Source organism: Muntiacus reevesi, chromosome 13, assembly GCF_963930625.1.
Source record: "Muntiacus reevesi chromosome 13, mMunRee1.1, whole genome shotgun sequence".
NCBI classification, from domain to species: Eukaryota; Metazoa; Chordata; class Mammalia; order Artiodactyla; family Cervidae; genus Muntiacus; species Muntiacus reevesi.
The window spans coordinates 19,556,867-19,570,139 of NC_089261.1; the positions used below are offsets into that span (position 1 = coordinate 19,556,867).

Genomic DNA, 13,273 nt, shown 5'->3' on the forward strand with positions numbered 1-13,273 from the left:
TCCTCACAATGACTATTCAAAGTAGACACCGCTATAACACCTTTCTACAAACGAGGAAGTAAGGTTCTTGGAACTCATATAACTTGCTCAAGAAAGTGAGGAAGACAAGACAGACTGATGATAGATGAATGAGTTCATATATATATATATCCCACCCTAGATACACCAAAATGTTATTGGTTTTCTCTGGACGGTGGACACTGGGGCAGGTATTAGTTGAAAGTTAGGTCTCCGCTGTCAATTAGACCTCTTTGCATCCTGGGCTCTGCCAAGTAACCTAACAAGTAGCTTCGCCTTTTTAAGCCTCGGTTTCCCCATCTGTAAAACAAATCATAAATGTCTATCCACAGGATTGTGGGAGTCTAGATAAAACAGGGCATGTAGAGGCATGCAAGGCAACCTGCCCCTGGTAAGTTCTCAGTGACATCACTGCTACTCAGCATCTTTGTCCATTCCTGTTTGATTAGATTTTTCATAGACAGCATCAACCCTTCTTGTGTTTTTGGTTTTTCGGTCACACTGCAAGGCATGCAGGATATTAATTCTCTGACCAGGTATTGAACCTGTGCCCCCTGCAGTGGAAGCACAGAGTCCTAACCACTGGACTTCCAGGGAATTCCCAAGCATCCATTTAGAAAGAGAAAATAAGTTAACTTTGAAAAGAGGAGAAAACAGAGATTTCCTGTGGTGAAACAGGGATTTCATGGTGGTCTAGTGGCTAAGACTCCGTGCTCCCAATGCAGGGGGCCTGGGTTTGGTCCCTGGTGAGGGAACAAGATACTACATGCTGCAACTGAAGATTCCACATGCCTCAACTAAAACAGACACAGTCAAATACATAAATTTTTTTTAAAGGAGAGAACAGCCCATGAAGCAGCTGGAGGACAAAGGAAGGAAGGAGACAGAGAAGAAAGGAGAGAGGGGAGGAAAAGAAGAAAGATCATCCTATGACAGGCATAGGTGGGGTGTCATCTCCCCGCAGTTTTCTGAATGACCACAAGGGGGCACTGCCTGCAGTTTCCACAGCAAAGGAAAATGATCCCCCTTTGAAAAACAGAAACTTGCAAGGAAAAAAAAATCACCAGCACCATTCATCTTGACTCTCGCAGGCCTCTCCCTGGAGTTCCCCCTGAAAAACTGCAGACATTCATCTTACAGGAGATGTGAAAAAGCAGTGGATACAGTTTCCCAGCGGTGGGTGATCCGTGTCTTACCTTTGGAGTCTTCTTTGGCCAAGTGACTACGGGGACCCCAGTGATGGCCAGACTGGGGTCATCCTCCGCGTGCTCCTTCAGGACATTCTGTGGTCAAGCAAAGGAGCCAGATTAGCCCAGGGTACAGGAGATGTCTCTGAAGGGAGTGGAGGCTGGCCTTTACCCAGCAAAGCACAAAGTTCTCTGCAGCTTCACTGCCTGGCCCTTGACTCCACCAATACTCACACGCTCAACAGGAGTCAAGTGGCCAGGGTTCCCCAGGGTCCGCAAAACACAAAACATCCCGTTCTCCAAAAAAGTTCTGAGAAAGCAAATCGCCCACCTCCCTGAGACTTCCACGAACATATTGCTCACTGATCATACGACAACAAACATTTGTCCAGAGTACCAAAGACTCTCATGGACCCAACCTCCTTTAATCCTTACAGAGTCCTCTGAGAGGCGGTCTAACAAATTTGTTAGGCCACTGCTGGGCAGTGGCCTAACAAATCCTCTAATGTACACGAATTCAGCTACATCCTCAGAGAAAACAAAGCAACCATGAGGTCTCACCTATAAGCCCTGACTCTGGTTTTTCTACCAGTCAGCAAGCAAGCCCTAGGTCCTCTCATCCTGGTGTGTAAAGACATGTCTGTTTTTTGCATCGAGGTCCCTAAACATAAGTAGATACTCAGTCAAATGGGCTGTGATGGACACACTTCCAGACTTTGTGCGGGCCTCCCACATGGCACTTCACGGTCACTCCATTGTAGGTGGTTTCAATGCTTTACAGGGTAATCCCGACTTTATCAGCTTTTGCTGTTGTGTGCAGCCAACTGCAGAACCTCGTCAAGGTATAAGATGTCACTCCACTGAATTATCCCTACCCAGTAAGGCAACCAAGATTCAGAAATGCTCCAAGGATTTGGATGCCATCCCAGACCAAGAGGGCAGAGCCCTGAACCCTGCTCTCTGGCACCAGACTTCCTGCCCCATGACCATGTCACACACGGGATTTGGGGCTGCATCAACACCATGCCATAAAAAGGTGTTGAGGGATGGACAGGAAACTGTTACTGGTCTATTCTGACCCCGACCATTAATTTTTGGATTGTACAAAAAACACTCCTGCAGAGACATCCAAGGACAGAGTAAGTTGCACTGGAGCACTTAACAGAAGTGCAAAAGAGCTCAGAGAAGATAAATGTAGGTGAAGATGATTTTAACTCACTTTCCCTAGTCTTCACCAGAAAGAATCCAATTCACTTCTAATTTATTCTCCTGATTTTCCTGCTTTAACTTTCAGTTGGTTGCCTGATTTTTCAAACTGTGCTTTACTACCTCCAACACACCTGAATAACTCCCTCCTCTTCCCACGGAAGGAGGCCAACAGCAAGGTCAGGGTTTGGGCTCCGGGTTCAATTCTCAGCACGTACAACTTTCTCTAACTCCAACAGTCAATGTCAATGATTTATAAACGCTGTTTTTATAAAATGTCTTGGTTCACTGCGATATCCCCCAGTCTTATACAATGACTAACCTACGGTAAACCTCCAGTAAATATCTTAAAAAAATGAAGCCACAAATCCCCAAAGAGGGACTTTCTGCTGAATGTCTGACCTCAAATCTGTCAAGGCTGACACACACAAGCGAACTCTGAGACTATCACAGCCAAGGGGCGAGAGAAAGGACACAAGGAAAAACTGAGGAAAAGTGAATAAATTATACACGTTACTTAACAATAATGTGTCAATACTGGTTCATTAGAAGTAACAAACGGACCATATTAAGGTAGGATGTTCATAACTGGGGGAAACTGAGGGTGAAGGGTATGTGGAAATGCTGTATTACAATCTGCAGAATTTTTCTGAAAATCTGAAACGGTTCAAAAACACAAATTAACAAATTACACTTCTAAAACAATTTTTAAATAATTTTAAAACAATAGCAATGAGCAAATAATCATTTTTAAAATGCCAATCAGACAGTAGTAACAGTTACAATAAAGGAAAACAGGATTCTTAGGCTGCCAATTGTGCTAACACCTATGCGGCATATTTAAAAAGAAATAGAAGAGAAACAAGCAGACACGATTCATCTCGCGTAGGTACTTCACATGGAGCAGCAGAGGCAACTAAAAGCTGGGGCGGTGGCAGCGATCGTGCCTGGAGGAAGGAGTATTTCATCACTAACATTGTTTTTTGTTTGTTTGTTTTGGGTTTTTTTTTGGCTGCACCACCAAATCTTAGTTCCCCAATCAAGGATACAGAACCCGTGACCCCAGCAATGGAAGCGCAGAGTCCTAACCACTGGATTGCCAGGGAATTTCCACTGACAGTGTTTAGAATTGCCAATTCCTGGTGATGATAAAAAGCAAATCAACTTTTTATCAGCTTCTTTTTTAATTATTGCTTTCACAAACACTGCAGACACTGCACCCCTCAGAACTTGCATCTGAATGGGCCATTTCCAGGGCCCTCTCCCCACCTCGGTCCACTTCTCGGAGTAGATGGAACTAGCCAGGTTGAGAGGTAACTGTAAACATCGGGAGGGCAGGCACCTCACATTCTGTTGAATGAAAGGATGAGAGTAAGAGGTACTGAGGTCTTGCTCTGTGGCGGGTTATGTCCACACTCTCATCCAATCCTCTTGACCACCCTGTGGGATGAACTATCATTTCCACAGTGCAGATGAGAAGGACAGGGCTCAAGGTGAGAAGGGAACTGTTGAATATCACTCAGCCAGGAAGGGGTGGAGACTCTTGATGACCTGGGCTCTTTAACTTTGGCATCATTCAGCCCATCTCTGAAAAAGGGAATGGAGCTGTGTTCACAGCTACACTGTTCACAACAGCCAAAAAGCAGAAACAACCCAAGTGTCCATGGATGGATAAATGGATAACATACAAACCATGGAATATTATACAGCCTGAAAAAGGAAGGGAATTCTATCACATGCTATAACACGGATGAACCTGAACGACATTACGCTCAGTGAAATAAGCCATACACAAAAGGACAAGTACCACATGATGCCACTAATATGAGGCACCTAAAGCAGTAAATTCATAAAAGCATATAGTAGAAAGCTGGTAGCCAAGGGTGGGGGAAGGGGACAAGTGGGGAGTTACTGTTTAATGGATATGGAGGGGATTTTCTTAATTTTTTTTTCTGGATATAGAGTTTTAAGTTTGGGAAGATCAAAAAGTTCTGGCTATGGATGGTAATGGTTGCACAACAATGGAAATGTACTTAATGTCACTGAACTGAACACTTAAACACAGTTAAAATTTTATGTTATGTGTATTTTACCACTGGCTGAGGGGTGAAGAATCCACTCGCCAAAGCAAGGGACTCGGGTTCAGTGCCTGGGTCAGGAAAATCCCCTGCAGGAGGGCATGGCAACCCACTGCAGTATTCTTGCCTAGGAAATGCCATGGACAGAGGAGCCTGGTGGGCTATAGTCCACGGGGCTGCAAAACAGTGCAGACACTACTTCGCAACTAAATAACAATATTTTTAACTATTATATTTAAAAATATTTGTATCTGTTTTTAACTGGGGAGGAAGAAGTGGGGCAAAGCAGTCCCTCCCTAAGGAATGGATCCAGGACTTCCCAGAATGGTGGTCCAGTGGTTGGAAATCTGCCTGCCAATGGAGGGAACATGGGTTTGATCCCTGGTTGGGGGAGATTCCACATGTTGAGGAGTAACTAAGCTGGCGAACCACAACTCCTGAGCCTGAGGCATGCCTAGAGCCCATGCTCGGCAACAAGGAAGCCTCCACACTGAGAAGTCCACACACCACAACCAGGAGTAGCGCACTCTCACGGTAACTAGACAGAGGCTCCCTGCAGCAACAGAGACCCAGCACAGCCATAAAGAAAGGAAGGAATGGATTCAAGACCGTCTAGAAAGTACAAGTTGGGTACATACTACCTCGCTCGTTAAACTTCTGCTGTTATGCCTGGGACAACACTAGTTTTAGAGTCAGAAGATCTGGGACAACCTGTGTGATTTCAGGTAAGCCACAGCTTCCTAATGTGTGGTCCTGGGGTAGAACAGTGATGTCTGCACCTTGATAGGAGGTTACGAAGCTGGAGCATTTGTTAGGAACAAATGCTTTGGAACATTTGTTGAGTGCTTGCCCTAAACGTTAAAATAATCCCAACTGGGAGACTTCCCTGGTAGTCCAGTGGTAAAGAATCCACCTTCTATGCAGGGGATATGGGTTCAATCCCTGGTCTGTGAACTAATATCTCACATGCCATGGGGCAACGAGGCCCACAGGCACAACGAGAGAAACCTGCACGCTGCAATAAAGACCCAACAGGCACAGCCAAAAAAGAAAAAAAAAAAAAAAAAATTCCTATCTGTGGGGTAGGACTGATTCTCACTGTTTCACAAAAGCAGAAACTAAACTTGAGAGAGGTTCAGTGATACAGTTCAAGGTCACACAGCTGAGAGGTGGGCAGAAGTTGGCATTGACCTGGTCCATCTGACGACAAGCCTAAGGAGTAACACTGGGTGATAAAGCCTCAGGAAATTGTGGTAGCAACCTCTCCAGCTGCTCCTACCCCATTATTAAAAAGACACCTAGGAGAAAATCTGGGCTTATAGTTACCACTCAACTCACAAATACAGAAGTGAATCACTGTCACCTATTCCTTGCAAATAAGAGAGAACTAATTTGACTACTAATGCCTTTATAAAGCATCTCAAACAGCTCCCCCCAAATCACTGAAGAGGTTTGCACCCCCCCCCCCATATCACAGAAGAGGCTTGCATGACCAAATTGGGCCTGCACGACGATGAAGTTTTGTTGACATTTCATGGTTCTTACTAACCCATATGAATTTCACACCCTCCTTCACAATACATCAGTTTGTTTTTTCTAAAAATAATGTTTCCTGCCCACCCCCCAAAATCATTAACAAAAAAAGAGCTTTTCAGGAAGATAGTGCATGTTTAACCAAAGCTTATATGGTTATAAATATACGTACAGATACCTCGCCATATGGTTGGTGGGGGGCAGGGCAGAGGACTTCCACAGGACTTTCTGCCCCCACCCCTCATCCCAATCTTTAACTCTAGGCTGGGGATGACAAACTCGAATGCCTCTAGTAACCAATCAGGTAAAATGAAAAATATAAATGGACCAGAAAGATGAGAGAGTGGTGTGGTCACCTATGGCAAACTAGAGACCACAAGCCCTGTTTAAACATAGCAGATGCTTCCTAATTTCAACCTACTAACCTCCTGTGGGAATGAAAGCCCCACTAGATCTCTGATTTTCCAGAAGAAGCCTAAGATCCAGAGTTTTATTTGAAAGCTCTCCAATTTCAAATGTTGGCAACTGACTGAAAATTTTTAAAAAATAAAAAATAAACAACACTTGCGAGCCAAATATATCTGTGGGCTAGCTTGGGCCATGGGGTGACCAGTTTACAAAGACTGCTCTGCGTATGACTGAAAATAATGACTGCTTGCCTTGGTGTGGTTTGAGTTTCCTTCTGAACTGTCTCAAGATTTCCTGTCACTTCACTATCAGAGCTGGAGTCAGTGACTCACAAGCATTAAAGTGAGGCCGGCCTCTTTAGAGGAATGTCTGGTTACAAAATCTATTATTGAAGTCATAAGTATATTAATAATTAAGACATAATTAAAATTAACAGACACCTCCCCAAGTATCCTTGAGTCGGGGGATCTCACAAACTTCCCTGAAGGAAGCAATACCTCTCCATGTGTGGCTGTCAGTGGCCACCAGGGGGCGCTCTGGGCCCTGTCCCTCAGGGAAGTATTGTGTTCTCATTTGTATGTGACAGGCTGCAGGAAGAGGAGATTATTCTAATTGGACATCTTCTCTCTGAGAAATAAATTGCGCTGAAGGGAATCATGTCACTGGCTTCCCTGGGCTCTTCCAGAATTTATACACTCCCTGGGGCTCTTAGAAGCAGAGACGAGGAAGCCTGGGTGCCTGCACCGGGCCAGCACTCTTTGGGTTATACCATACAAGCCTTTTAGTAGGAAATCACAGGGCAGGGTTTCTAGAAAGAGAAAGACTGGGGTCCCAGGCCCTTTCTGCTAGATACTGCCCTGCTTTTGACCTAACAATATAACCACAGACAATGGATAAGCTGGGCTTCCGCTCTTCCTGATGCCAACTTCTCTCAAAAAGCTTAATTAGTCAACAATGGATTCAGGCCCCATGCTCCCCAGAATGCGGCGTTAATAATTAGAAACTGCATCTATAGCTGTGACTAAAAATATCAACACTGACAGTAAAGCAGAGGCAAGCATCAGGAAAGCAGCACCAACCACAGGCCTGTAGAGGGAGAGGGGCACGGCATGGAGTAGCTCAGGCTGCTGTTGTGGGGAACTCAGCAGTCTCAGGGGTCCCTCCTGGCCACAGGTAAGGACCCCTGCAAGCAGGCATCAATGTACCTTGGGTCTCCCAAGATCCCTCCCTCCACTCCAGCCCAACCATCTTGTTCAATTCAGTTCAGTCACTCAGTTGCGTTTAACTCTTTGCAAACCCATGAACCACAGCACGCCAGGCCTCCCTGTCCATCACCAACTCCCGGAGTTTACTCAAACTCATGTCCATTGAGTCGGTGATGCCATCCAACCATCTCATCCTCTGTCATCCCCATCTCCTCTTGCCCTCAATCTTTCCCAGCATCAGGGTCTTTTCAAATGAGTCAGTTCTTTGCCTCAGGTGACCAAAGTATTGGAGTTTCAGCTTCAATCAGTCCTTCCAATGAACACTCAGGACTGATCTCCTTTAGGATGGACTGGTTGGATCTCCTTGCAGTCCAAGGGACTCTCAAGAGTCTTCTCCAACACCACAGTTCAAAAGCATCAATTCTTTGGCACTCAGCTTTCTTTATAGTCCAACTCTCACATCCATACATGACTACTGGAAAAACCATAGCCTTGACTAGACAAACCTTTGTTGGCAAAGTAATGTCTCTGCTTTTTAATATGCTGTCTAGGTTAGTCATAACTTTCCTTCCAAGTAGTGAGCGTCTTTTAATATCATGGCTGCAATCACTATCTGCAGTGATTTTGGAGCCCCCCAAAATAAAGTCAGCCACTGTTTCCACTGTTTTCCCATCTATTTGCCATGAAGTGATGGGACCAGATGCCATGATCTTAGTTTTCTAAAGATTGAGTTTTAAGCCAACTTTTTGACTCTCCTCTTTCACTTTCATCAAGAGGCTCTTTAGTTCTTCTTGTGCCTGACTGTAAAAACCCATCTGTAACTGTGTTGAACTGCATCTCTCAAGAAGATATGTTCAGGGAATTCCCTGGAGGTCCAGTGGTTAGGACTCTGCGCTTTCACTGCCAAGGGCCCAGGTTCAACCCCTGGGTCACGGAAGTGCACAAGCCCCGAAGTGTGGACAAAAACAAATAAATAAAGATATGATCGAGTCCTAATTCCTGTTACCTGTGAATGTGACCTTACTTGGAAAAAGGGTCTTAGCAGATGTAATTAGTGAAGGGATCTCAAGAAGTAATTTGGGATAGGATAGACCCTATACCCAGTGACTGACATCTTTATAAAAGAAAGGAGGAGGGCTTCCCTGATGGCTCAGTGGTAAAGAATCACCTGCCAATGCAGGAGACACGGGTTTGGTTCCTGATCTGCGGCTATCCCACATGCCTCGGAGCAACTAAGGCCATGCGCCACAACTACTGAGCCCGTGCTCTAGAGCCTAGACCCACAACTACTGAAGCCCATGTCTCCTAGAGCCCGTGCTCTGCAACAAGAGAAGCGATGCAATGAGAAGCCTGTGCACCACAATGAAGAGTAGCCCCCGATTGCCACAGTTAGAGAAAAGTCCGCACAGCAACGAAAATCCAGCAGAGCAAAATATAAATAAAATTTTTTTTTTAAAAAAAGAGAAAGGAGAGGAGATTTGAACAGAGACAAAGGAGAAGGCCATGGGAAGACAGAGGCAGAGACTAGAATGACACAGCCACAAGCTAAAGAACTCCAGGCAATACCAGAATCTGGAAGAGCAAGGAAGGATCCTCCCCAGAGCCTTCCCAGGGAGCACACCTCAATTTCTGACTTTTAGCCTCTGGAACTGTTATAGAATAAATTTTTATTGTTTTAATCCACCAAGTTTGTGGTCATTTGTTATGGCAGCCCACAGGAAACTAACACACCATATTTGTCTTAGTACATCACAATTAAAGGGAGCTTCCCTGGTGGCTCAGTGATAAAGAATCCGCCTGCCAAAGCATGAGACTCGAGTTCGATCCCTGCATAGGGAAGATCCCCTGGGGAAGGAAATGGCAACCTACTCCAGTATACTTGCCTGGAAAATTCCATGGACAGAGGAGCCTGATGGGTTAGAGGAGCCCTGTCTTGTCCTTGGAGTCGCAAAAGGAGTTGGACACAATTTAGAGACTAAACAACAAACATCATGATTAAAAGCTCACTAGCTACATGATTTGGGCAAATCACCACATCTCACTGAGACTCAGGTTCCTGTCTAAGAAATGAAATAATAACTGTCCCCATCTTGCCAGGATCATAACTCATGAAAGGTATTTGGCATGTGGATAATGCTCAATAAATGTTGCGTGCATGCATGCTAAATGTCTGACTCTTCGTGACCCTATTGACTGTGCCAACGTCTTCTGCGTTGGCAGGCAAGTTCTTTACCACTAGTGCCACCTGGGACCAGAAACAAATGTCAGTCAATCTCTTTTGGCTTATGCCATATTTCCAGTTGGGAATCGCTGTTCCCATTCTCTGTTTGCAGAATTCATCCATTTAACAAGTTTTTTAAGCATGGGGGAAAAAATGTTTAAGTTTATTTAGTTGGAATGACAGTTTAAAAGCTGATTTAGCTATACCACTAGAGGGGATAAAAATGTGATTCAGGGACCAAGAACGTAATTTTAAGCCAGAAGGATCCCTAAGTGGCATGGACCAACACATCCATTTTTCAGATCTAGGGGTACACAGGTGTCTAGAACTCAGATCTTCTGCCCCTCACTGCTCTCCTTCATTCTCCTGAGGTGGTACCAGCAGCAGACTCAGGATACACATGGCTTGGTTGGCTCCTTAGGTGACAGGCCTGTCTCATTTATCCCTGCATCAATGCTCTATCCATTTACAGCTCATCCAAAATACCAAACCCAGGGCTCAGTATAACATGCAGCCTCGGGCAGAAGAGCCTCAGTGACTACTGGAGGCCTGACCCACTGACCAGGCTGAATCTGATTGTTCCCTGTTTTCTATACTCTGGGTCATCTTCAGGGTGTGAGCAAAACAAGCTGTAGCCCTCCCACTGGCTTCCCACCTTCTGGCTCCTCTGAAGCAGGTAGGGTATGATGACTTTTAAAAAGCCAACAGTGTTGAAGGTCTGGGTTCTACATCTCACTGTTTCACAAAAGAGCAAGACCCAGGAAGGGCAACTTAGACAAGCAGGTGTGTTCTCGGGCCCAGACCTGATGACCCCAAGGGAGAAAAGCTGCACCTTCCTTTTAAAGTCATGAGTTTCACACACACTCTCACACTTAACCCTTAATGAGCCTGCTCTCATTCCACAGTATCAGTGAGCTCAGCTCTAGCTCACTGAGCACTTAAAGGCCCTGTTCTAAGGCTTTTTTAATATGTCACCTCACTAAACTCGATGAGACATGATTCTTTCTATCCCTATTTTACTATATTCCCCCAGAGTGGTCAGCTGATTAATGGATGGTGCAGGGGAGTCAGCCCGATTCCAGAACCTTTGGTCTTAAAAGATAATACCTGTTTGGGTGATGTACTCTCATTTTGGATTGCTTCCCATTTGGGTTTTGATGAAAGAGCAATACCACTGATCTCTTTTTTAGTGTTTGAAAATAAAAATGGTAACACCTGAAAGCAGGCACCCCTCTGTCTCTTTCAGCTCCTTGATTCCACTCTGCCCCACAATTCTATGCAGCCCCATAATTCTGTGCAGTCCCATAACTCCATGCAGCCCCATAATTCCTTGCAGACCCACAATTCCATGCAGCCCCATAATTCTATGCAGTCCCATAATCCCGCACAGACCCACAATCCTATGCAATCCCACAATTCCATGCAGACCCACAGTTTTATGTGGCCCCATAATTCCATGCAGTCTCACAATTCCACCAGTTGCATAACTCCGAGGCCCCGTAATTCCATGTGGCCTGACAAACTCCACCAGTCTCATAATTCTATGAGGCCCACACAGTTCCATGCAATAAGAAAGATGGTTATCCGCAGTGCATTGGTGTTTCCACCCTTAGCCAGATACTCTGGCAGCCAAGGGAGCATGGAATCATGTAAAAGAGAGCTTGCCATCATCTTAATTAACAAGGACAGCTGCAGAATCACCTGGCAAAAACATATCTAACAAACACTCTCCCATCTCCTATCTCAGTGGTGACTACACACTTAGGCTCAAGTCCTCACAAGTTTGCAATGCATCTGGTTATTTTCAAGTCATTTACAACTACTTAGAGTAATGACCATATGCCCTCCTTCTCTCCCATCAGGAGCCTCAGCTCACTCCTTGAGTTCTAGTCGAAAGTATAGACTCTTCAAGGAAGAACAGCATGCAGGCCAATTCCCATCTCACTATGAATTAGTCTGTCCACCGATTAATAGTTGCCAATCCAAGAGAGAAAAGGGAAAAAGACAATGCACTGAATTGAAGAGCACATGTGTGTGTGCACACACACACACGTATTCAAGTCAGTCATGTCCGACTCTTTGAGACCCCATGGACCGTAGCTCTCCATGCCCCTCTGTCCTTGGGATTTCCCAGGCAAGAATACTGGAGGGGCGGGTTGCCATATCCTCCTCCAGGGAATCTTTGCCCCTCAAAATTCAAGTGCATGTGAAACTTCAGAGTATGACCTAATTGGAAAATGGGTCATACTGGATTAGAATGAGACCTAATCTACAGACTGATGTCCTCATGAGAAGAGAAGACACACAGAAACACAGACTGCCAGTGTAAAAACTGTGGCAGAGACTGGAGGGAGGTAGCCACAAGCCCAGGAACTCTAAGTATTGCCAGCAACCAAGAAAAGCTGGAAGAGACAAGGAAACATCCTCCCGTAGAGGCTTCAGAGGAAGCATAGTTTTGATTGCAGACTTCTAGCTCCCAGAACCATAAGACAATAAATTTCTGTTGTTTGAGCCAGTCTGTGGTACTTTCTTACAGCAGCGCTAGGAAATTAATACAGGTGGGAATCATTAACCCTTAAGCAGGGATAGAGACGCTGAAAAAGCATGGGCACGATGGGGAGCAGGTCAAAGCCAGTCTGACTCTCCTTTGCCTGCTATCTAAGAATAGCTAATTTTTCTCCGAGGGCTTACTAAGAGAGCTAGGTGCTCATTACCTCGTTATCCCACACAATAATTCAGTGACCGAGGTCCCTGTTATTATCCTTATTTTACAGTGAAGATACTCTGATGTCAATCAGTTACACACTTAAGAATGGCCAAGGAACCACAGAATCCGGGCCCTGGAGGAACACAGCACGTTTAGTCTAAAATCTTAGATTTACAGACAAGTACACAGAAAGGTGAGGCTTCCCTGGTGGCTCAGATGGTAAAGCGTCTGCCTACAATGCAGGAGACCCGGGTTCAATCCCTGGGTCGGGAAGATCTCCTAGAGAAGGAAATGGCAACCTACTCCAGTACTCTTGCCTGGAAAATCCCATGGATGGAGGAGCCTGGTAAGCTACAGTCCATGGGGTCGCAAAGAGTCGGACACGACTGAGCGACTTCACATTCATTCATTCATTCAAACAGAAAGGTGATGTGCCCTGCTCAAGACCGCACGGAAACAGCTAAGAACAGAAATCAAAATCGAAGGAAAGCATGTTTCATGTCCCAATTTCCTGTTTTCCCATTGCACACAGGCCAATATCCTGCGACCCTAGCAGAATAATTGTCTTAAAAGAGATTCAGGCTCCTCTAGTGGCTCAGTGGGAAAGAATCCACCAACCAGTGCAGAAGACATGGGGGTTCAATTCCTGATCTGGGACTATCCCACCTGCCTCGGAGTAACTAAGCCTGTGAACCAGAACTGCTGCGCCT

The 13,273-nt window shown here is 45.3% G+C and overlaps 1 protein-coding gene and 1 non-coding gene across 6 annotated transcripts in view; one reads left to right on the top strand and one right to left on the bottom strand.

The window, feature by feature from the left end:
* KDM2B (lysine demethylase 2B) overlaps window positions 1–13,273 on the bottom strand; it is a 114,284-nt gene that overhangs the window by 42,375 nt on the left and 58,636 nt on the right. For all 5 annotated transcript variants that reach the window (XM_065903867.1, XM_065903868.1, XM_065903869.1 and 2 more), the window contains one exon: window positions 1,215–1,301. In XM_065903867.1, the coding sequence (XP_065759939.1) occupies window positions 1,215–1,301 (87 nt within the window). The remainder of the gene's footprint in view (window positions 1–1,214; window positions 1,302–13,273) is intronic.
* Window positions 12,765–12,836, top strand: TRNAC-ACA (transfer RNA cysteine (anticodon ACA)). Its single transcript has one exon. It is a non-coding gene; the product is annotated as a tRNA-Cys (tRNA).